Raw genomic sequence first — 22,290 nt, 5'->3', positions numbered from 1 at the left:
CCCTAGAAGCCAGTATGAGGTATAAGGTGCTTTTATATGTACCCCCCAAATACCGGCAGTCTGCCTTCGCCACAGTTTTGAATGGAGAATTTTGTTGAATGGAGCAGCAGTAATCGTAAATATAATCTAGCTGTGATGGAAAGACCATATGATTACCTTCAACCCATAGATATTATCTTGGCATATGAGGTGATAAATCCAAGGGGAAATCACAGAGTATGAGGGATGCCATTCAATCACGCTGGTGATCTGTTGGGTTTCCCTGCCCTTTGGCTGTACAACTCTCTTTTCAAGCTGTAGACAGCTGCGCGGCACTGTTCGGAGGTTGCAGTAATAATTAACTCGCTCATGCCCTGACTAGAACACACCACAATCAGCCATCTCCATCTGTGTTTGTCTGCTGGACTGTGTCTGGCCGTGCAGCTGTAGAGGGGCTTTAGTCGGAGTGGGCTCATGCTGGCTCTTGTTATTTTCAGGGAGCCCTTTCCTTTCCTCTAACATTGCTCACCTTCTCTAAAGCAGACCCTCCAGCTTTTTTTTAGTCTGCCATAGACTGTCTGTCTGGCATAGATGAATTTCAGAAGCAGCAGATGATTTAGAGCATGACGCATGGTTGAATGAGTCAGAGGAGTGTGTGTGCACCTACAAGCGTGTGGGTCTCTGATGATGTAATTCGGCATGATATTTAAACTCCTCACCCTCTATTTCAGTCTAATACTCTAGACTGCACCCCCCCCCCCCCACTCCTATATGCAGTATATTGGCCTCTTTCTTATGAACTGTGAAGTCATGGCAAGAGGCAGCTCTCTCAGCAATGACTTCATCTGAACTTTTCACTCCCGAGATGTCGTTGTGGAGGAGGATGGATGGGCCTCAAAGTGGAGGCTGAGTGAAGGGGTGAAAGAATGCACAATATCAAGAGTTTTCTTCCCAGGAGTTTGATAGAATGTGTATTTCTAAGTTTTCCGGTGCTGTATGTGATGACTAGTTGACTAGTCGGGGTATTGAAATTGGGGTTGGGGTCGTCTATTGGGTATTGAAATTGACTAACTGATCCAGAAAATAATTTTTTATTTTTAAGCTTGCATTTTTACCAGACAAAATGTTATTTACTTAAAAATAATAAGTCATATTATTTTATCCAATTTAAAGCACCACTGCTATCAAATGCATTTTTTTGGACACAAATTCACCAAATTCACTAATACAAGACAATTAGTCTTCAGATAGTCTACTCTATGCAGTAAGAATTGTTTCATTGCATTTCTATTCTTTTTGGTTTATTTATTTGTTGAATTTACAACGGTTAGCCAGACTATTTAATGGCTGTGCTGTGCATTTATTGATTTAATTATTTGTTCTAGGGGTTAGTGAATGTAAACATGTAGACGATCATCTTTGACCCATGATTCAATCCTTTTGTCTTCCAGCTAATTGTGAACATAAGAACATGTCCTTTATGGAAAACCTCATTAGAAACAGCTCCTGGCTGCGTTTCCCAAAAGCATTGTAAGCTTAGATTGGTGCCAAATGCATGGTTTCTACAATCTATTTAGACCAACAATGTTTTTGGGAAACACAGTCCTGTAGTTCTTCCATATTATTGTGGGTTTCAAAAAGTAGAGGTTTGATGGTAAAATCAGTCAAAAATCTGTCTTGCATGTTCTCTCTCATTCTCTTGCTCTCTATATCTTCCTTTCTGACAAAACATTCACTCATCGCCTCGTCCACAGACTCCCATATAGTCTGGCCTCAAAGGGGCATGTATAGGTCTGAGGAGAATAGCACTCCTTGGCACGCACTAATAGAATTAGCTAGTGTGCAGACCACCACAGAGAACTGCCCGAGGACAGAGTTCACGATCTTGGTGTCGGGGGGCTCTACAGCTATATACATGGAAGAGAAATTTATGGTTCTTGAACGTCGAGAGAAGAACAGCACTGGTCCTATGTTGGGGCCTCCTCCGGATGGTCTGGTATATAAACCTAATTTGTCCTGAAGAATTGTGACTCGATGTTAAAAGTCCACTCATTCACTAGATTTGAGCTGAATTGAAATATCTTCTAGTTGATTACCGCAACACGTGTCTCCTTCTATATGTTCTCATCAGAGATCCGACTGTTTCTATGTCAGTGAAGTTAAAACTCTTCTACCAACATAAATAGGGATGTGCACCACATTCCTCAGTCTCTCTTTACCTTTGGATAAGAAGATGATCCTCTGTACTGTGAAAGGGCAAAGATCAGGGTCTGGATGTAGGGTTGGATGTCAGAAAACTAAATAGCTTTATTTGAAATGTTTATATTGCAGAAACAATAGAAACCGAATATCACCATCCATGTTCCTGCTGGGATTTGCGTGGCTCCGGATGATTGTTTTTTTTTTCAGAGAATAATGAGTTACTACGCATAAATTCCTTTTGTGTTTATGATGTTCAAAAAGATGTTTTTGGTGTTTGATGATTGTTGGCGAGCGGTTGAAGCTTGTGGTTGAATCCAAGGAGCTGGACTGTCTGCATTAGCAGCCAAAGGCAACAAATTTACAGCCACAATGGCAGGAATATTACTGTAAAAACATAAAAAAACTTTCTCACCTGCCTCAGTGTATTTTATTACCCGAAGATTCACAAAGTTGAGGTTTACCAAGTTACCAAGGTTTTCTCTGATTGCGAAAAAAAAAAAATATATAGTAAGTGGATGAATTATAAAAAATAATAATAATAAGAATATCCCTAAGTGCAATTCTTTAAAAAAAAAATTCTAAAGTACTGATTGTAAACCATCTTATTGGTGAGGTTGCCTTGTCTAATGCAACAAATTCGAAACTTTACACTGGTAAGTTTTAACAACATATTTGTCCATTTCTTAACCTTTAAGTAGCAATCACCTCATAATCTTTAGTTTCTTTTTAATTTTGTAGTAGTAATGTGTTTTATATGTAGCTAGTGTTATGCTGACATTCTTAATATTTGAAACAACCCAATAAATTCATTAAACAAGTTGAAAGTTATCCGAACCTAAAGTTATTTACGATTATTTTAAGAACATTCCCTTCAAGGATTTCAATTCTTTTGAAATTAAGTCTTAAGAACAAACTTAAGGAGAAAGATAACAACATTCTTAAAGGATTAGTTCACTTTCAAATGAAAATTAGCCCATGATTTACTCACCCTCAAGCCATCCTAGGTGTATCTGACTTTCTTTAAGACGAATTCAATCGGAGTTATATTCAAAAATATCCTGGCTCTTTCAAGTTTTAAATGGCAGTGGATTGCAACCAACAAATTGAAGCTCAAAAACATGCATCCATCCATCGTAAACAAACTCCAAATGGCTTCAGAGGGTTAATAAAGGCCTTCTGAAGCAAAACAATGAGTTTGTGTAAGAAAAAAATCTTAATATTTAAAACTTCACAAAGTAAAATAACTATCTTCCGGCCAAACGAACATACAGATTCCACTTAAGTGTAAAGGGCAAATTATGCAAGTAATGCGATTGCAACTACTGCTGATATTTACGCTACGTCATGACGCACTACGCTACTTCTAATGTCATAAATTTTGTAAGTTGCGTATTAGGGACAAGTAGACTGCGTATGACCGTTTTATTAACCCACAGGAGCCGTTTGGAGTTAGTTTACGATGGATGGATGCATGTTTTTGAGCTTCAATCTGTTGGTTGATATCCAATGCCATTTAAAACACTGCACGTTGTAGTCATCTGAAAGAAAAAAGTCATATACACATAGAATGGCTTGAGGGTGAGTAAATCATGGGCTAATTTTCATTTTAAAGTGAACTAATTCTTGAAGTAGTAGTTTGGGAAATACACTTTTTTGTTAAAAAGTCTTCTTGTTAAGAATGTTTCATGAATCTGTCCCTGGTCTTGTTTAACGGCATATTGGAATTGGAAGATGGTTTGGCAGTGATATAGAGTAGGTCATCATTCTCACAAAGTTTACCCTCACTAAGAAGGTCATTGATAGATCAATATTTACCTCAGACCTTGAGCTCAGTTTGCTTTTGCTAAATACAGAGGACCCACTTTAGCTAAACCAGGGTTTCGTCTGCTGTTTATCATTTCTACTCTTCCTCCTTGGATTAGGCTGTCTGTTGTCCATAGTCTTGCATCCAGCTGGAGATGGGTGTGTGTACGTTGGCTGCCAAGCTATTCTTCACCCAGGTTCTCCCTACGACGACTAGTGTTTTCCATGGAGTCGGTACAATAGAGGCCTTTGTGCATCGGTTGAAAGTTTTGCTGTTTTCAGTAGCAAAACTTTTCCATGTGACTTAAATCTCTATTTATTTATTCATGTTTTGGGCTCGTTTGCTTCATGATAAAGCCTTGTTTAGCTCTTTTGGCTTCATGACATGAAGCCATTTGGCTCTGATGGTGGTGTCAATCACATTGGCCTGTTGTAAAATTATAGTCCTCTATTTTGCAGTTTAATGGGTGCAACCTTAGCTGATTGGGACTGTGAGTTAGGTTGTCTTTACCAATGGCAAGTTGTCTGCTTTTTATGACCTCGTGGGACCTGGCAGGCTCATATAATAGGCTCTTGTGTGCAATGTTGTACATGTGCCCTGGTGGAAAAACAGGCATGTGTTCGATCACGGTAGAACAAATGCCCCAGTCAACTTTGCAGACGTTTAGGCATTGGGCTCCACAGTTACCACCTGGAGTACTGCAGACCTCCATTATTCCTGATGTACATTTTGGGTAGATCATTATCATCTTGATCTGTTCTGTTCTGGTTTACCAGGCCCCTGCTGGGCTGCCAACGACAATGAATGTCCAATCATCCGGCACTTAGATGGCCTGTTTATTGCCTGCAGGATTAAAAAACAAAGGACGTGAGGCATAGCATGCAAAGGTGAGCGATTGATGCTAATTGTTTGATGCTACTCTTTTCAAGTGTGAAGATGGGACTCCATGCTGAGAAAGCTCCCTTGGAGGTGTCGACGGCCAACAGTTGCAACTCGCTATGGGATGTTTTTTGGTCTGTGCGAATGTGTGAATTATAGCTCTTTGGGGGCTGGGGTTACAATTTGGTATAAAGAGATTTAAGAGGTAAAACCACACTCTGTGTTTATGTAAATGTCATGGGGTGCTTTAAATGTTGTCGTGTCACATACAAAATGTGGCGTGCCAATGAATGACAAGGCTTGTGCATGATTTTACTGACTGTTTTCTCCTAAAAGAAGTGTAGTTTGTTCTTTAACTTTAAGGCTTTAAAATTAAAATAACTTTTGTTCATTGTTAATGTGGGGACATCAAATCCCTGCTTAAAATCAGCTTAATACCTGCATCCGAAGTCACATCCATATTAAATAGTAGGTGAAAATCATTGTTAAAAAGGAGTAGTATGTTTGACGAAAAGTACCTGGATGACCTACTGCTTTCGCCAAGATTCTGAATTGCATAGCCGATGGATACTTTACAATCCTATTAGGGGATTTGACTGACGATGTAGGTCACATGACAATGATAACATGGTGAATGTATTACGTCCAGATAACTTTTTGGTTTCATAGATAGTACAGTAACTATCATAGCAGGTAGTGCTGGTAGGGCGATTTTTCAGATTTTTTTTTTCAGATTTAAAGTTATTAGACGCGAGTTGAACTTATTTTAACTTGAGCACCACGTTTTTCGAATGCTGTTTCATGGATGAGAGTGCAAAAGATGCGAGACATGAGTCAAACACGTTCGCCAACCATATAACAATGGGAAAAATAGCACAATGGAATACTAAAACCTGTAAAGAACTATGCCTACTATGTGTTTGATATTTCATTTTTCCATGATGACTGGCTGAAAGGTGCTGTTATTTTCTGTTTTTACAAAACATTTGCTTTTAATAATGGCGATATTTATTGCTAATACTTTTTGGCTTACAGGTATGTATAGGATATGGTTTAGATGAGTTTGTACAATATTTCCCTTTATATTTCATGCACATTTTCTGCAAAGATATTGAACAAAATCTAACAAAGTTTTTGTTTTACATATACACCATGTCAATCACTTCAGGTGTGGTGCACTTGGAATATAATTGAAAGATAATTTTAATTGAATCATATTGTAGTTATTTTTTTTAAGTTGACAAGTTAAACGTAATCGAAATTGTGAATCGGTCAATCATTCTGAATTTTTTATTTTTTTTTGCCATATCGCCCAGGGCTAATAGCAGGTTATGCAGAGCTGGCTCTTTTGCGAGTCAACCCAAGTGCCCTATATATCTGGCTAACCTCTCCACACCTGGTATATTATGTTCATTTGAACCATATCTTTTGAGAGGGTTTGTGGTGACTTTTAAAATTTGCCTGTGTAAAACTGGGTGGAGCGTTTATCAGACCAACAGTCACGGGCATGTGTGCAAATTTAACGGTTATTCCAGAGACCAGCACAACACTTCAGCAGACATTGCATGTGAGCACTTTTTTACAAGGCCGTGATGTTTTACTGTTGGAACTGTAGATGGTTGTCGTATCTTGAATGCATTTTGCACGTTTTCAAACAGTTTGACCATGAATTAATTTACATCAACAGTCTGAGTGCACTTCATTTTCTTGCATTATATCACATGAGCCGGTTTCATTTTCGTATTAATAGAAGATTTACTGACCGCTTTCTGTTGTCTTCCTCCATTACTATGCAGTTCAGTTGAGTGAGCTGTCGTCCCTCAGTGCCAGCTGACCCAGCGGTCACTGCTTTGCTCATCATCTTTGGGCCTCAGCTCCCAGACAGCAGGATAGAGCACGTGCAGATCAGGTCTACCGAGCAGACGGGGCTTCTTTGGCCCATTTTTATCCGTCTCATTATTAGCTGCTTCCATCGCAACCGCTTAGCTGCTTAACGATCCAGAGACAGGCTGGCATCCCAGTTAAAGCTCGCTGGCGTCGCACAAAGAGCAAAAGACCCAAAAACGAACCGTCGGGGCCTTGAATTTCACTTTGGCTTTTCTTTGATTTTGAGGATGTAAGTTCATTGAGATGCAAGAGTTGCAACAGTGTATGCTTTGTTTTGGATCCATTCCACATCTTCTGTGAGGACGTGGCATGCTATCACTGTAACCGTTTTTGCTAATAACAACATGCCTCTGAATAGCCTGATAATTGTTCGACTTTATTTGCATAGATTTTCAGAAATGTTTCTAAGGCCACAAACTGCAATCAGGTAATATACATCTGTTTGGCACGGGAAAAGTGGGATAATCACAAATAAATGTACTCACAGAAGTCTGATGGTAATGAATTGTTCTTGGCGCACATATTGAGTTGCAGTTAGCTTGATTTATTTTGTTTTTTTATTAAGTTTAGGGGCGAAAAACCCTCTTTAAGCTCACCAAGGCTGCTTTTATTTGAATAAAATTCAGCAAAAAGAGTAATATTGTGAAATAATATTACATTTAAAGTAATTTATTTAATATGTATACATTTTTATTTATGTCTCTGTGATGACAAAGCTGAATTTTCAGTATCATTACTCCAGTCTTTAGTGTCACATGATCCTTCAGAAATCATTCTAATATTCTGATTTGTTAAAGCTGTAGTCCTTAGCTTTTTTCGGGTTAAAAATTATTCATGGTTTGACTGGTTGAGACTGTTTTCCAAAGATGGCTCCTGTCTGTATACACTCAGTGATCTGTCTTTATAAAGTATCTTCTTATTAAACTGTCACAAAGTTCTCAATGCTTCGGTTTGCATGTAGAAACCCTCATTATGTTACCGTGTTAGTGTGAGACTATTTTGAGCCTTGTTAGTGGCATTAACTTTGCCCTATATACTAGCGTTATACGCTAAACAGTTTTTAGAGATAAAACTCTTTACATTTCGATTATCATGAAAACAAATCTCAGGGAACGGCCGACTATGTACCAATGTGTTATTAGACCAAAAGTTCATTTTGCGCCAGAGTTGTCCTTCAAAGTATTAAAAAATCTTACTGACCCCAAACTTTTTGAAACGGTGTACATAACTTCTAAGTTTCCCAGAAAATTCCCTGTTTCTGGATTTTTTTTGCACTTTAACACATGCAGATTTCTGTGCCATTCACAAGGGTGGCAGACCACGGATTTGTGTGTTTTGTCTGATTGCGATTTTCTTGCACCTTCATTAGCAACCAGTGTGGTTTCTTGGCAAGCTCAAGCTTTTATAACAGCATTCAAGTGACATAAGCTAAACAGCTGGGTGATGATAATGAAGTGTGAAATGGCTGGGAGAATGTTTTAAGCAGAAGATGTTGGAAATGAAGGCATTTGCCATCTAATGGCCTCTAACCATTCATGCCATTTAGTTTTGCGCTATCAGCGTCTTTCACCCAGTATTTTCTTGCCACAACTTAAGTAGATCAGATGACATGTGGCACACCAATTTATTTTTATAGCTTTAATTCTGGTCTGATTACCAAACCTCAAAAGTGATGGGTTAAATGTTAAGACGTACTTTGCCTCAGTGGTGAGTATCTAGCAAGCTTAGCATTTCAGTGGTAACGCATTCAAGCCTGATTTTCAGACTAACTCAATTAGCTTAATTAGAGCCACACTAAGAATGGAGTTTGCGTCTTGGTTAGAGTCAGCGGTAGTCTGTTTTAGAGATACCACAAAGGGTGTTAATGTTGTTTTTACTCTTAAAAATCAATGTAAAATCAAACTAACTCTTTTTACTTAATGCATGTTCCTTGCATTATTGAGTGAATGATTCTTTGGTGTTTTCGTATTTTGAAGAATGTTTTTTTTTTTTTTGTCCTAATGAAAGTGAAATGGGCCCAAAACAAAATCATTGATGGACAGAAACAAATTTCGAAATATCCCAGTCTCATCCCAAGACGTCATACAACTGACGCTTTTGACCATACGTCAACGTCCGCCATTTTAGGGTACCCTTAAACGTCGGTTAGATGACGTTATCTAATCCTAACCCTACCCCAGACCTAAACCTACCCCGTCACCTAACTGACATTAAAGGTAAAGCGTCAGTTGGATGACGCCCCAGGATAGCGTTATCTAACTGACGTTAAAGGGTACCCTAAAACAGCGGATGTTGACGAATGGTCAAAAGCGCCAGTTGGATGACGTCTTGGGATGAGAATGTGTTAAGAAAGCCATGCAGGTTTGCAATATCATGAGTGTAAGTAAATGGTGACAAAATTGTCAGTTTTGGCTGAAATATCCCTTTAAGACAACAGCCTGCAAAGACAATAACCTGACCTACCAAATAATTCTGATCACCAGATGCTAATAACAGTTAAAGCCAAATTTGTTCTCCATATAACTGCATTGAAACAACATTCTGTTGTTCTCGTACAAGGCCAGATTGTTTTAATTAAAGTGAGCTTCACTTTGGCAATCTCTCTGCTGGAAGGCCTCCTGAAGTTTTTCTCATTTTATGTGGAGCTGTTACAAAAAGCTAGCATCTAAGCCAAGAGCAATCTGGCTCTTATCATTATGCTAATGTTAACCCAACGTTTAAGCATTCAGTGCATGGAGAAAAGAAGGAAATTTAGGAGAGACGAGATCCCCCCGTAAGATAAGCCCCCATTACATGCTAATTGTTTCTTATTTACAGTTCTTTCAGATCATTATCAAAATGGTATGGTTTAGGCTACATTAGCTTGAGTGTTAGGCGGAAGACACAGTTATTTCCACTTGTTGATGAAAGCAATTTTGTTTCTAAAATTCCTTTTATACATGTGTTTGATGGTGAGTTTTGTATATTATAATTTTACATCAATTAAAGAGGCACGTTTGACTGTATGATTAGGTCTTAATGTACCGGAATGTGTGCCATGTAATTAGCTTTTTGTCTTGCAAGTGAACGGCGGTTATCGTACTTAAACAGCAACCTTGTTGTTTCTAGTTTTTGTACTGGTTTTGCATTGCTTGGAAACTACCAATGGCATTCAAGGTAATACTCAACTATAGTGAGACTGAACTTGTGTAATTCATCATAACAAAAGTGGAACGTTTGTAGCTTTACTGTAACTGTACACTTTTGAGCAGTCAGCCAAAGCGGTAGTGTAAGTGTAAAGCATTCCAGGAACTCAAGGAAAAGAGTGAAAGTGCTTGGGAAAGTTAGTGGATTTGCAGCTGTTAGACGCACTTCACATGCATCATAGCAACATAACATTTCATCAGACTAGTGCACTTGAGTTCATTCATAGTGTGCTTGAGTTCAAATGAGGTGGTGGATAAGCCTGTTCTGTTCACATTTTAGTTTTGGACATCCCTAAGGTGTTCTTGATGATATCTAGAGTAGGAAAATATTGCAAGATGTACTATTTAATTACGAATTCCCTGGAGAAAGCCATCGTGGGAATCTGGGATTGACATTACACCTCAGCTAGTGCTCTGTAACACCTCTGGGACACTCCCTCTGTCCATACACACATATGGTGGAAAAACTGGATACTCTCTCCAAGCCGGAAGAGGTCTTTGTTTTGGTTTCCCCTTTATAAAAACACATGGAGTGTCTGCTTTTTTTAATGTGTGTGTTTGTGCTCCACTTGTAGTGGCCTTGAAATCTGGTGTGTCGTGACCCTAACAAACATTTCCACATTTAATGTCCTGCCTATTTATCCGTCAGTCAAGTGTTCAGGCCTTTTCATTTTTGTCTGGTATTCCTCTCAGTGCAGGATTTGGAAACTGTCCATGAAATAAAAAGCGATTAAAGTCAACTTCCAAATATTTTTAATTACCTTTATTTTTATTTGGGGTGTTAAACGATTAATCGCGATTGATCGCATCCAAAATAAAAGTATGTGTTTACATAATATATGTGTGTGCACTGTGTATAATTATTTTATATGTATAAATAGTACACATGCATGTATATTTAAATAAAAAAAAAATTGTATATGACATATTTATATATAATATAAATCTATATACAGTATATACATGGAAATATATACAAGCATGTGTGTGTATTTATATAAATAATTATACACACTACACCCACATATATTATGTAAACACAAACTTTTATTTTGGATGCAATTAATCGCATTTGACAGCCCTAATTTTTATATTTACAGGATTTTTTTATTTAATTAGTAAATGTGTTATTTTCTAAGCAATGCTTGTCCTTTATTTTTTTAAATCATTTTTTAAAAATAATTTTAGTTGTGTTTTTTTGTAAGCCTATTTATTTCAAAAACTTGCCAAGTGTTTTTTTTAGTTAGTGTTTTTCATCTAATATTTCAATATAAATTTGTTTCCAGCTTTCAATTAACGACAATGATATTTAAAAGCTACAAATGGCATATATTTCCATAGTACAGGATGGCCATGAAGCTATAGACCTTGATGATGATATACTCTTTATTCAACTCTTTGACATTGTTTTTTGTAAATAACAGCTGAGAAAATCCAGCCCTCTCATTTATGATGCGGTCAACTCACTGTCTCTTGTTTGCTCTGCTGTTTTTGACCTAAATGGTCATCTGGTCCTACCTATATAACTCTATCTCGACAGTCCATCTAAAGTGGGCTTGAGTCTCTATGGCTGACCGGAGGGTTTTCTGAATACAGCCTTTGTAAGGAAGTCCTCTGTTCCGCGTCACTGAGACCGGCCCAGGGGGCAGGAAAGGGTGTTCTCTTCCTGTACCTTGACCCCCCCCCCCCCCCCCCCCTGGAGATGCCCTCAGTGCCCTCTCACAAACACCTCCACCACACCCCCCATCTCTCAATGGACTGGCCTTAATGACAGGAAAGATGATAGTAAGTTTACAGACAATGAGGTCATGGCGGCACTGCACCAATCCATGCCGGCTCATGGAAAATTAGACACAGATTAGAAGAGCAGGGACTGTGGGAGTGGCTCTCTAACTGTTGGGTACTTTTCAGAGAGATTGTTTCAAATGTCAAATCTCAAGATGCCATGTGTTATTACCTTTCTAAATGATCATTTTTATAGTTTTCACTCCGTAGATATAAGAATGCATGGAAAAAATCCCATAGATTTACAATACCGTTCAAAAGACTGCTAACCAAGATTGCATGCACTCTAAAAATGCTGGGTTGTTTTAACCCAACTTTGGGTCAAGTATGGACAAACCCGAACGTTGGGTACCCAATGGTTGGGTTTGTCCATATTTGACCCAAAGTTGGGTTAAAACAACCCAGCAATTTTTAGAGAGTAGATTTTATGCAAAAATACAATAAAAACAGTGATTGTTGACATTGTATTACAATTTAAATGAGTGTTTTCCATTTTAATATATTTTAAATGTAATTTATTCCTCTGACGGCATCATTACTCCATGATCCTTCAGAAATCATTCTAATTATGATGATGCTCAAGATGTTGAAAACAGTTTGCTTTATATTTTTGTGGAAATATGAGGAGACCTTTCAAAAGAACAGCATTCTTTTAAAATTTTAATCATACATTTCTTTAACATAACTTTTGTTGAATTTAATGGATCCTTGCTGAATAAAAGTATTAATTTCTTTAAAAAAATGTATTGACTCCATACTTTTAAACAAAGGGAGGGAATTTAGCCATATTTAGAGACCAGAATATCATACAGGCATACAACCACCTTGCAACCACATGGTATCCTGCTAAAGACCAATCAGAACACCTTAGAAACCACATAGCAATGTCCCGGCACAATATATTCAGAGAATGTAAAAATGCAATTTTAAACATATGTCCCACCTCCAAGTTCATTCTCTCTGTTGAGAAGTTTTAGTTTGTGAAGTTTTAACATGTACATTAATTAGAGAACATGCTTTTAGTGTGTGGCTGTGTGTTGTTTGTATGTGTTCAAATATTTGCAGCTGGTGTGTTTATAATAACCCAGGGGGAAAAACAGCTGTGAGCAGAGCTAACTCGACTTTAGCAGGCTTGGCTCTTGTTTTCTCATTGACCTATTACCCAGTGGGACTGGTGTGTGTGTGGTTGCGTTTTGGTGGTCACATGTCTAAAAACAGGTTATCAACCATTGCGTAGGGCCACTCTGTTACATCATTTCTCTCTGTATGGTAGGAGACAGTCCATTTCCTCAAAGATTATATTTTAATTTTAAAGGGATAGTTCACCCAAAAATTTTAATTTTCAATGACTTCTCAATGAATTCTGTTAGATCTTCAACTTAAACAAGCTACTGTTATAAAATGGCTTCTCAACCCTGATGTTTTACATAGAAGCATTGTTTCTTTACAGCTCTGATGTTTGAATCCAAACCTTTTGACAAATTGTCCCATAGATATTTTGTGAATTGGAACACTGTTGTACTTCCTGCTCTCTTATAAATATTCATCATAGTCTTATTAGCATGCTAACCATCTTCCTTCATCTTTTTTTCCCCTTCTTGAACAGTGTGAGTATTATAGTTGGAGCACCCAAAGCCAACACCAGTCAGCCCAACATCAGAGAAGGAGGATCAGTCTTCTACTGTCCGTGGAGCCTCAGCCAATCACAATGCAGCAGCATAGAGTTCGATAGACAGGGTAAGTCTCACTAACCAGTCGTTGTACTCCTTTTAAACACCAATATTACACATGTGATTTGGGTGTAGATGGATTAAATGCACCAAATTGATTTTTTAGTGAAATGTTGGTGCATCACTAGAATACACACTATGGTTTTGTTCCTTAAATCAAGTTTTTTTAAAGCCTAGTTCACACTACATGATTTTAAAATGTCGGGCTGAACTGTGCAGTTTACACTACATGACTTGCTCTCAGTGAAATCATGAGTGTTCAAGTTGTTTAGCTGTTCACACCACACAACACAGCGTGATTGATCCACAACAGGAGGTAACTCACTACACGAGTTAACAACGCACTACATAGAGATACAACCACGATCACATGATAAGAGCATATCATTTGTGACTCAATGAGAGCTGTTTGAGTACTATAGTACGGTCTAAATCCTGAAAATAATCAAACAAATAACGAGTTGACAACAACACGATTCTATCTGGTCTAGAAACCATGTTTTGTCACGAAAAACCACGCAATAAAACGAACCAGAAATGACGCGAAACTGCAGAGAAGAACACAACACGCGAATATGGACGTCAGACAGAAACTAGTGCTGCACACTGTTTGCTCGACGATATGCTCTGAGAAAAAAAAAATGCAAAAAAGAAAAAGTAAGATTTACCTGGTGTCCTCAACCCATGCGTTGCTATGATTGGCTGTACTCATGACATCACTGAGATTGAGTCGCGCGACTGCTCGAGATATCTAGCATGCTAGATATTTTTCTGAGCTCGGTGACCTGTCTGCGAGCTGTCTGCGAGCTGTCTTTGATGCGTTGTTGGCTCTTTCACACTATCGGATTGGCGAGCGTTAATCGTCCGCTAATCGCCCGCGATTTGCACGCGATAACACCCTGACTTGTCGGCGACTCAACGATTTGCAAATCGGGCTTAAATCGGGCTTAAAATCACGTAGTGTGAACTAGGCTTAAGCTTGCGCAGCTAAATTGGTACACAATGTCTACTGCTAATTGTTTACCGGAACATAAAGTGGATCCAGTATTTTGACTTAAGTTTCGACATCCTCCCCAAAACAATCCCAGTGTTGATTGATATCTGCTCTTTCCATTATGTGGCTTCCTTAAAGCTTGAAACGTTTTGGGTTGCCTTTCTTTGTGTAGACTTTGCTTTGAGAGGGTGATGGAAGATGGGATATAGAGGAAGAGAGGGCAGACAAGTGCTCGAGCAGACTTCCTGATATATATGCAGGCTCAGATTTTCTTAAAATATTTGATTTTCTTAACATGGAAGGCAGAAACTGCTTAATGGCTAAATAGAGATGGTTTTATGTCATTTGTTTCTGGAAGTCATGTATTCACATCTAGAGCAAAAATATATCTGGAATGGTGTCACGTGACTGAAAAAATCTGATGTTCAATCTTTATATGAACTATTTTGTGGCTGTCTTGTTAGTGCCTGCATCTTGACATTGCTCGCATTGTTGGTCATTGATCTACTTACCATGCCAGACTAATTTCTGTTGTGGCGGTGACGTAAAACATAAAAAATGCATTCAGATTTCTGTGCACTACAGCAACCGAGAAAAAGAATATGCAGAGACCACACGAAGCACTCTATCAATTGTGAATTGTCTCTCTTGAATCAGACTTCAGAGTCTTAAGAACTGATCCAAGTTGCTGAGTATGTAGAACACATGTCAAGGGACAATGAAGTGTTCCCAATCTCAGTGAGAGACTCTTGGCTTTCTTCCTGCGGAATCAGTCTCCTCTGAACATTCGAGCTGTGATTTACTGCATATTACTCAAACACGGACAAATGTTCCAGCAAAAACTTTTTACAGACTTATTCTCTCGTGATGCACTGCATATGCCAGCGACGTCGTCATATAGCAGATTTTGCTATGTAGGGCTGCAAGCGTGCTGTGTGTTTAGGACTCATGTAAAACGTCATGCTCTTCTTTTTATTACGTTTGACTTTAATTAAAAGATAATTTTGTTTTGGTTTAACTCGATAGCCTGGCAGAAGAGTGTAACTGAGTTACGCTAATACCCCGTGACGTGTGATGCATGGCTGGGGCTGGTTTAGCTTTGGAGGTTAATGCTTATCCAATGATCATTCAATTAGATGTCAATACTTCCTGACAGATCTGAAATGGTTGATATTTTGACAAGTGGTTTTTATGCAATTTTCTTTAGTCTCAGCAATAACCTGAAATAAAGCATGACAATAAGCACCTTTTTAAGCTTTTATATTTTTTTTGATTGTGTTTTATTATTATTATTAGCAAATATATAATTTCTTAAGAGGTTGTGTTAGGCCTTTCTAGCCTCAGAAGTTAGGAGAATAGGTTAATTTTCCCTTTATTTTCCTGTTTTGTGTTGGTTTGTTTTCCTAATTTATTTATTTATTTTTCCCCCCTATTATTATTATCATTTTTACAGTTGAAAGTATATGTCATTGTTTAAGAGTTCATGTTAGGTCTTTCCGTGTTTATATGTTATGACTGTTGTAATAGTTTACCCATTTAGTTCACGGCCATTCAGTCACTGCAAATACCGTATATCAAATAAAGATCTCACCACTTAAATCAGGGCTTGACCCTGCGGCCACTGATGCGTCATTGTGAACCTCTTGTGGGCCACTTAGAAAAGCCATAGTACTGTACTTCCTCCTGCCTAACATCCCTTAGTCAGAGAGAGCATTAGCTTGTGTCTTCAGATCTGACCTCTTTCCTCTTCCTCTCTGATAAGAAAATAACAGAGAATAATGAGAAAACGAGAAAAGAGAGTGGGTGGGAATGAGAGGAGAGCGAGCGAATCATTTCCCTGTCTCTCGGCGTCTCCCCAGAGACACTTGATGTGATGACTGAATTTAGCCATGTGGCTCGTGCCTTCCGCTACCCCTTCCTGACCCTCCCTTTCTCTTACACAGATCTTAGATACTCCACTAATGGGGTGGTTCTCTCATCGCGGAAAGAGAGAGGTGTGTGTGTGACCTCCTCACCTCCACGATCCCACGAGAGAGTCGGCCGGGTCATCTTGGCCTGGCTCCAGGATCTGAGAGCACTCATAGGATTAGCAATCGGGGGAATTTTGATTAAAATGGCTGTATATCACAGCAGAGGTGTCTCCTAAGGTGCCTTAATTGTTGGAAAACTTCCTCTTTAATCCTCTAGGTTACCTCAGAATTCGTCTCATGTTACCAGACTAACGTCAGGTCTAAATCGCAGATTATTCCGGCCAAGAACCACCCACTCAGACATGTAAAAGTTTCATTTACATTTAAGATTAAATTGGATTTAACCTTGTGCAAAACAGAATGTCTGGTTTAATTTCCACAATTAAAACGCTTGAATATTTGTCAAAGATTCAGTTCAATGAATCATGAACCAAATCAAGTTACTAATTATTTCATAGAAGCACTCATACAATATCATACAAACTCATACAATTACAATATTTCAAATAAAGACCTCACCACATAAACTTTAAAACTAAGGCTATGTTTACACGGAAACGATTCTGAAGAGAAGACCGCGTGCAAATGGCGACGCAAAAGTGTGTGAAATTCAATGTAGTATGCACTTCAGGCGGCTAGGAGTGCATACTACAACACCAAGTCCACGCACCTGCGTACAACCTTCACTGTCAATCAGACTTTTGCGTTTTTACCGTTTACACGGGAACGCGGCGGTGGAGCGTTTTTAAGATTTCCACTCTGGAGGGTGGTTTCACTTTTTTGCGTTTTTAAGCCTCAAAAACGCCGTCGCCGTGTAAACGAAAGGCACATCCGATAAAATATTTTTACGTTTTCACCCGCGAGCGTTCTCGTGTAAACAATGTAGTCTAGATTTGAGTGAAGCCATCCAATTGGCTTTATGCACAGCTGCACTACTTATTGAACTTCAGCCAGCTCCTTTGTTTCCTGTCTTCCATTATTGGACAAACTGATTAATTCGGGTGTGCCTGACCTCAGTAGTAATATAAACAATAATCAGACACACCTGGATTAATCAGTTTGTCCAATAATGGCAGACAGGAAACAAAGGAGCTGGCTGAAGTTCAGGAAGTAGTGCAGCTGTGTATAAAGCCAATTAGATTAGAGCTTGCAATTTTGGGGAGAAATGCCTAGATTCAATCTCCAACTGCTGTAACTCTACGATATCTTGCATCCAAGTCTTAAATAATCATGGTCGTCGTTCTGACACAAATCTCATCCAGTTTTGGGTAGTCCTCCCCTAACTGTAACCAAACAACAGCATTTTCCCCACCTTCCCCAGTGAGCTTTATCTTCCCACCTCACCCATGATGTGGAAAGTTAAGTGAGATAATTGTTAGTTTTAACGGTCCACTTCCATTGACGTTGACTGATTCTCGTCCCACAAACTGTCCTCCCCAACTGCGCACCAGGAGGACACGGCGTCTTCCATATGCCGTGTCTTGGAGCGCTCTACACACACTTGAGTTTTCAGTTGTAAGGAATCTCACTGGGGCAGGGCTGCTGGTTTTCTTTACTTTGGCAGTGAGAAAGGGAAAGACAGGGAGGAAAAGAAAGAGAAAACCATCACCCTGGAGGTGACCATAAGGCATATATCCTCTAATGTTATTAGAGGACTCTAATCCCCACTGCTTTGCTACTGGGGTACCAAACATCCTCGAGAGAAGGAAACAAAAGGTCTCTGGGGAAAAGGAGGCGTGTATGTGTGTGTATATCTGGGTTAAGGGGTGGTTTGGAAAGGAATAGGACAATTTACAGAGATGACAAGTGGAGGGAGATAAAGAAACCATACAAGATAGTAAAAGAATGAGTGGGAGTTGGTGACTTAAACAGAGAAAATAATGAAGTGGAATTCCTAGAAAGGGATGACAGACTTTGAGAAAGGGAAGAGGAAGGTGAGGATTGCTATGAGCTGAGAGAGTGTGTGTGTGTTTGTATCTGTAGGAGTGTATCTGACAGATAGTTTGAGCTCCTGTTTTGCTTGGATGAGGATTCCTGGCACTTTCCTCTCTTTTAGACCGTAAAATTGGGTCTTACCAATTGGATGAATCACGCAAAGCGATGTTCGGATAGTATTTCACCCTAGAATTGAAATTGATTTTTTGCATAAATATTTTATCAGGCCTATTTTAGTACCATTGTTACTTTTGTATTATGACATTATTTTAGTGACAATTGTTTCTTGGATTTTTCTTCCCCATTACCGTTTTATGATAAAATCTAATGATGATGCCTACTTATGAAAATAATATTTTGGCTAATTTAATTATAGACTTTTGGCTATACTTCTTTTGATTTGGGGTTGCACTATGATCCAGACATTTCTTGACAGTTTTCACAATATTAACCCACACAACTTGAGCTCCTGTTTTGTTTGGATGAAGGTTCCTGGCGCAGTTTCTTCTCTCCGAATGAGACCAGCCCCTCTTCAGAGCCAGCTGAGAATTGTGTTACCGCCAGTTGTACCTTTCACTCATTTCTCTTCTTCCTCAAGATCTCATTCCCCCTTCCCCTCCATCACACCACAGAACCCTGTTGCATCATGCTTGTAATTATGGTGCAACTTGAGAAATGTCTGTGGCCCAGTTCAGTTTGGCAGTCAGGGATGGGAACGGAGTGTTTTGAAGGCGTTTAGATGTTCTGGCCTAGTGGCAGTTGAACCTGAGCACTGATGGTCTTGGTCTAGGGATCTTATTGTTGAATCCCCACCCCTCATGTTGGTCAGGATATGTCACCTTTGTTTTCATTTCAGCCCATATGTGACCATCTGTCTTTTCTCCTTCTTGTGCCTCCTTCATGATATGGCCTTTAACCTCAGTAGACACCTGAGCCTGCTTTGTACAGTCTGTTCTTTTTTTTTCACCTTGGACTTTTCATTTTATTAAAGGTCTTAATGCACTTAGAATCAACATGGAACTGCATTCACAACACATTTAACGGGGATGTGACATTACTGAGTGTAACAGAATTGTGAAATGTGATTTGATATTCATAGTTAATATTTATTCTTGCCTATTATTATTGTAACACATTATTTCTTTATAAAGACAATTAATGATGGATTGTGCACAATAACAACATTCACATTTATTACATTTGTGTTTTTGTAAATATACTGGGCAACAAAATTAATTGATTATTTATTTTACTTATTTCCTTTCATTCTATTGTTCATAAGTGGTATCATCATCATATTCATGTATATTAAAATTTATACAATATATTATGTCTCACCTGAGTAAAATGAATCCCCCTTGACAGTAGCCTTGTCCTTTTCTTCCATGAAATTCAATATAATATATTATATTAAATCAATATAATATATTAATATGTATATTTCTATAATTCTTTTTTTCTTGCTGTAGGAGATCTAAACGTGACTGTAAATGGAACAACTGTGCATCAAGGAGAGTTCAAATCCCATCAGTGGTTTGGAGCAACAGTACGAGTGCATGAAGATAGTGTGCTGGTAAGGTCTTTTTACTTCTATTTTTGACCGTGTGAAAAATAGTCAGTATAATATATAGTTTGGACTCATTCAAAAAACATTACATTGCCATTACATTACGCATCACATTGCCTTCGATCACACGAATAATGTTTAGTGAATCAAGTCTAACAACGCTCCTAAATTGTCTGTGTAAGTTTCAAATTATAAACTAATCAGATCCAGCTCTATTTATTCCTTAATTCCTTCGTTTTCTTTCTGAATTCGAACTTTGTCTGGTGGACAATGCAGGATTACTGTCTGTAACATCAAAAGCCCAGGTGCTGTTCTTCATGGATTATCAAACCGTGACCTGGATTTATGGTCATGGTTGCTTTACTCCAGAACTAACTGTTGACCTCTCTTAGTGTCTTCTTTGCACTCCGCTAGCATGTGGGTTTTGTGTTTATAGAGTTGACCTTTAACTTCTAGCATTATCCATTCCATAGGCTTGTGCCCCCCTTTACTCATGGAGAACCATGGCGGACATACCTCGTGCTGATACTACTGGCTCATGTTTTCTGGCCGTCGAAAACTTCACCAAGTTTGTGGAATACGCTCCGTGTCGCACAGGTGGGCTTGAAGTCAGCGATGATTTGTTAAGGCACTGTCCAATAGAAGTTGTTTTGAAGTGAGAGGACCATAACTTGTTGTCCGTTGCAGAATTTCATGGAAGAAAAGGACAAGGCTACTGTCAAGGGGGATTCAGTGCTGATTTTACTCAGGTGAGACATTGTTAAAACTGAGTAGAACAGATTTCAAAATGTAATGCATATCTGCTGTTTTCCACTTCTGATCTCACTTGGATACTGTTGCTATGTTACAGGAAGGAAAGGTGGTGCTTGGAGGACCTGGCAGTTACTTCTGGCAAGGTTTGGCTTTCAAAATTTAAAAACTAGTCTTTTTAAAGATCATCAGTATGTGGCATTTATGTTAAGTATGGTGGGACCACTTTAATTGAAAAATTTGGGGTCTGTAATGGAAGGGATAAAAAGATCAAATCTTTTTATCCAGGAAAGTATGCAGTAAATCAAAGGTGACAGATCAAACTTATTTGATGTAATTTTGAACAAAATCGGGCCGAAACAAGCTTCGATTGGAGTTTGTTTTGGGAGTTCACTTTCTGACAATGTTTGGTATGGCTGGTAAACACCTTTGTACTACCATTGGTCCGTTACGATTACGCAATGTGCATGTGTGCGCGGATGTTTGTTCCGTCACCTTTCACTTGGAAATCTTTTCTGGTTCATATCCTCTGTTAAAGGGTTAGTTCACCCAAAAACGAAAATTAAGTCATTAATTACTCACCCCCATGCTGTACCAACCCCGTAAGACCTTCGTTCGTCTTCGGAACACAAATGAAGATATTTTTTATTAAATTTGAGAGCTGTATAACTACCACATAGGCTCCTAAGGGAATGACTTTTGTCGGCCCAGAAAGTCAATGAAGAAAATGTTTAAATATTCCATGTGACTACAGTGGCTCAACTATTATCAAGCGACGAGAATACTTTTTGTGCGAAAAAACAAACAAAAATAACGACTTTATTCGACTATTTCTTTTCTTCCTTGTTGGCCTGAAACAAGACTTCAATGCGATTTCCACGACGCATGCGCGAGAATTGCGATCTCCTTCAACTACTTCAGTTCAGTTCTCGCGCATGCGTCGTGGAAATCGTATTGAAGTCTCGTTTAAGTCCATTCCGGTCGGACATCTGTGAGTAAAAGCATACACAGAAGCAGGGGGCGGGGCGTGTTCGGTACGCAATGACAGTATCGCGATTCGAATCAAGTTCCGTATCGCGGTTTTTCTTTTCGGTTCGGTTCGAAAATCGTTTCACCCCTACACTGGAGTAATAATAAATTAACGTTACGTGAATTTACTAGAGTGCCGAATTGCAGAGCTCATCCATGCTATGTTCAGATGCTTTTCTTATGCTTTATTTAATTTTCTCATCTCAAAATGTGAATATTTACATTTATTATTTGCATCGACTGTGACCTCAATGCAAGTGCAATTAAAAGATCCGTTTCTCCTTACAATCTCTAGGCCAATTGATCACCGCGGTTAAACAAGAAATCGTCAAGGCCTATTACCCTGGATACTTCTTGACATCAGTGGATGGACAGATTCAGACCAAACAGATAAAAGAGATCTCATTAGATGACAACTACATGGGTATGTCTTTCCATCCCCCTTTTATTAGCTGTAGAGTCATTTTTATTATTGCCTTATCACAGGGTGTTTCCTGTTTGTCACCACCGACATTTTCTTTTTTCCGCATTCATTGGTTTAACAGGTTATTCATTGGCTGTCGGCGAGTTCAGTGGTGATGATTATGAAGGTGA

The 22,290-nt window shown here is 38.7% G+C and overlaps 1 protein-coding gene across 1 annotated transcript in view; it reads left to right on the top strand.

The window, feature by feature from the left end:
* itga5 (integrin, alpha 5 (fibronectin receptor, alpha polypeptide)) overlaps window positions 1-22,290 on the top strand; it is a 51,925-nt gene that overhangs the window by 2,084 nt on the left and 27,551 nt on the right. Inside the window, exons 2-8 of the mRNA XM_039651644.2 lie at window positions 13,328-13,458; window positions 19,820-19,923; window positions 20,391-20,514; window positions 20,605-20,666; window positions 20,768-20,813; window positions 21,992-22,120; window positions 22,242-22,286. Coding sequence (XP_039507578.2) covers window positions 13,328-13,458; window positions 19,820-19,923; window positions 20,391-20,514; window positions 20,605-20,666; window positions 20,768-20,813; window positions 21,992-22,120; window positions 22,242-22,286 — 641 coding nt within the window. The remainder of the gene's footprint in view (window positions 1-13,327; window positions 13,459-19,819; window positions 19,924-20,390; window positions 20,515-20,604; window positions 20,667-20,767; window positions 20,814-21,991; window positions 22,121-22,241; window positions 22,287-22,290) is intronic.

Source organism: Pimephales promelas, chromosome 20, assembly GCF_988280905.1.
Source record: "Pimephales promelas chromosome 20, fPimPro1.hap1.1, whole genome shotgun sequence".
In the NCBI taxonomy this organism is placed as follows: Eukaryota; Metazoa; Chordata; class Actinopteri; order Cypriniformes; family Leuciscidae; genus Pimephales; species Pimephales promelas.
This window is presented reverse-complemented; position numbering and strand designations above follow the sequence as displayed.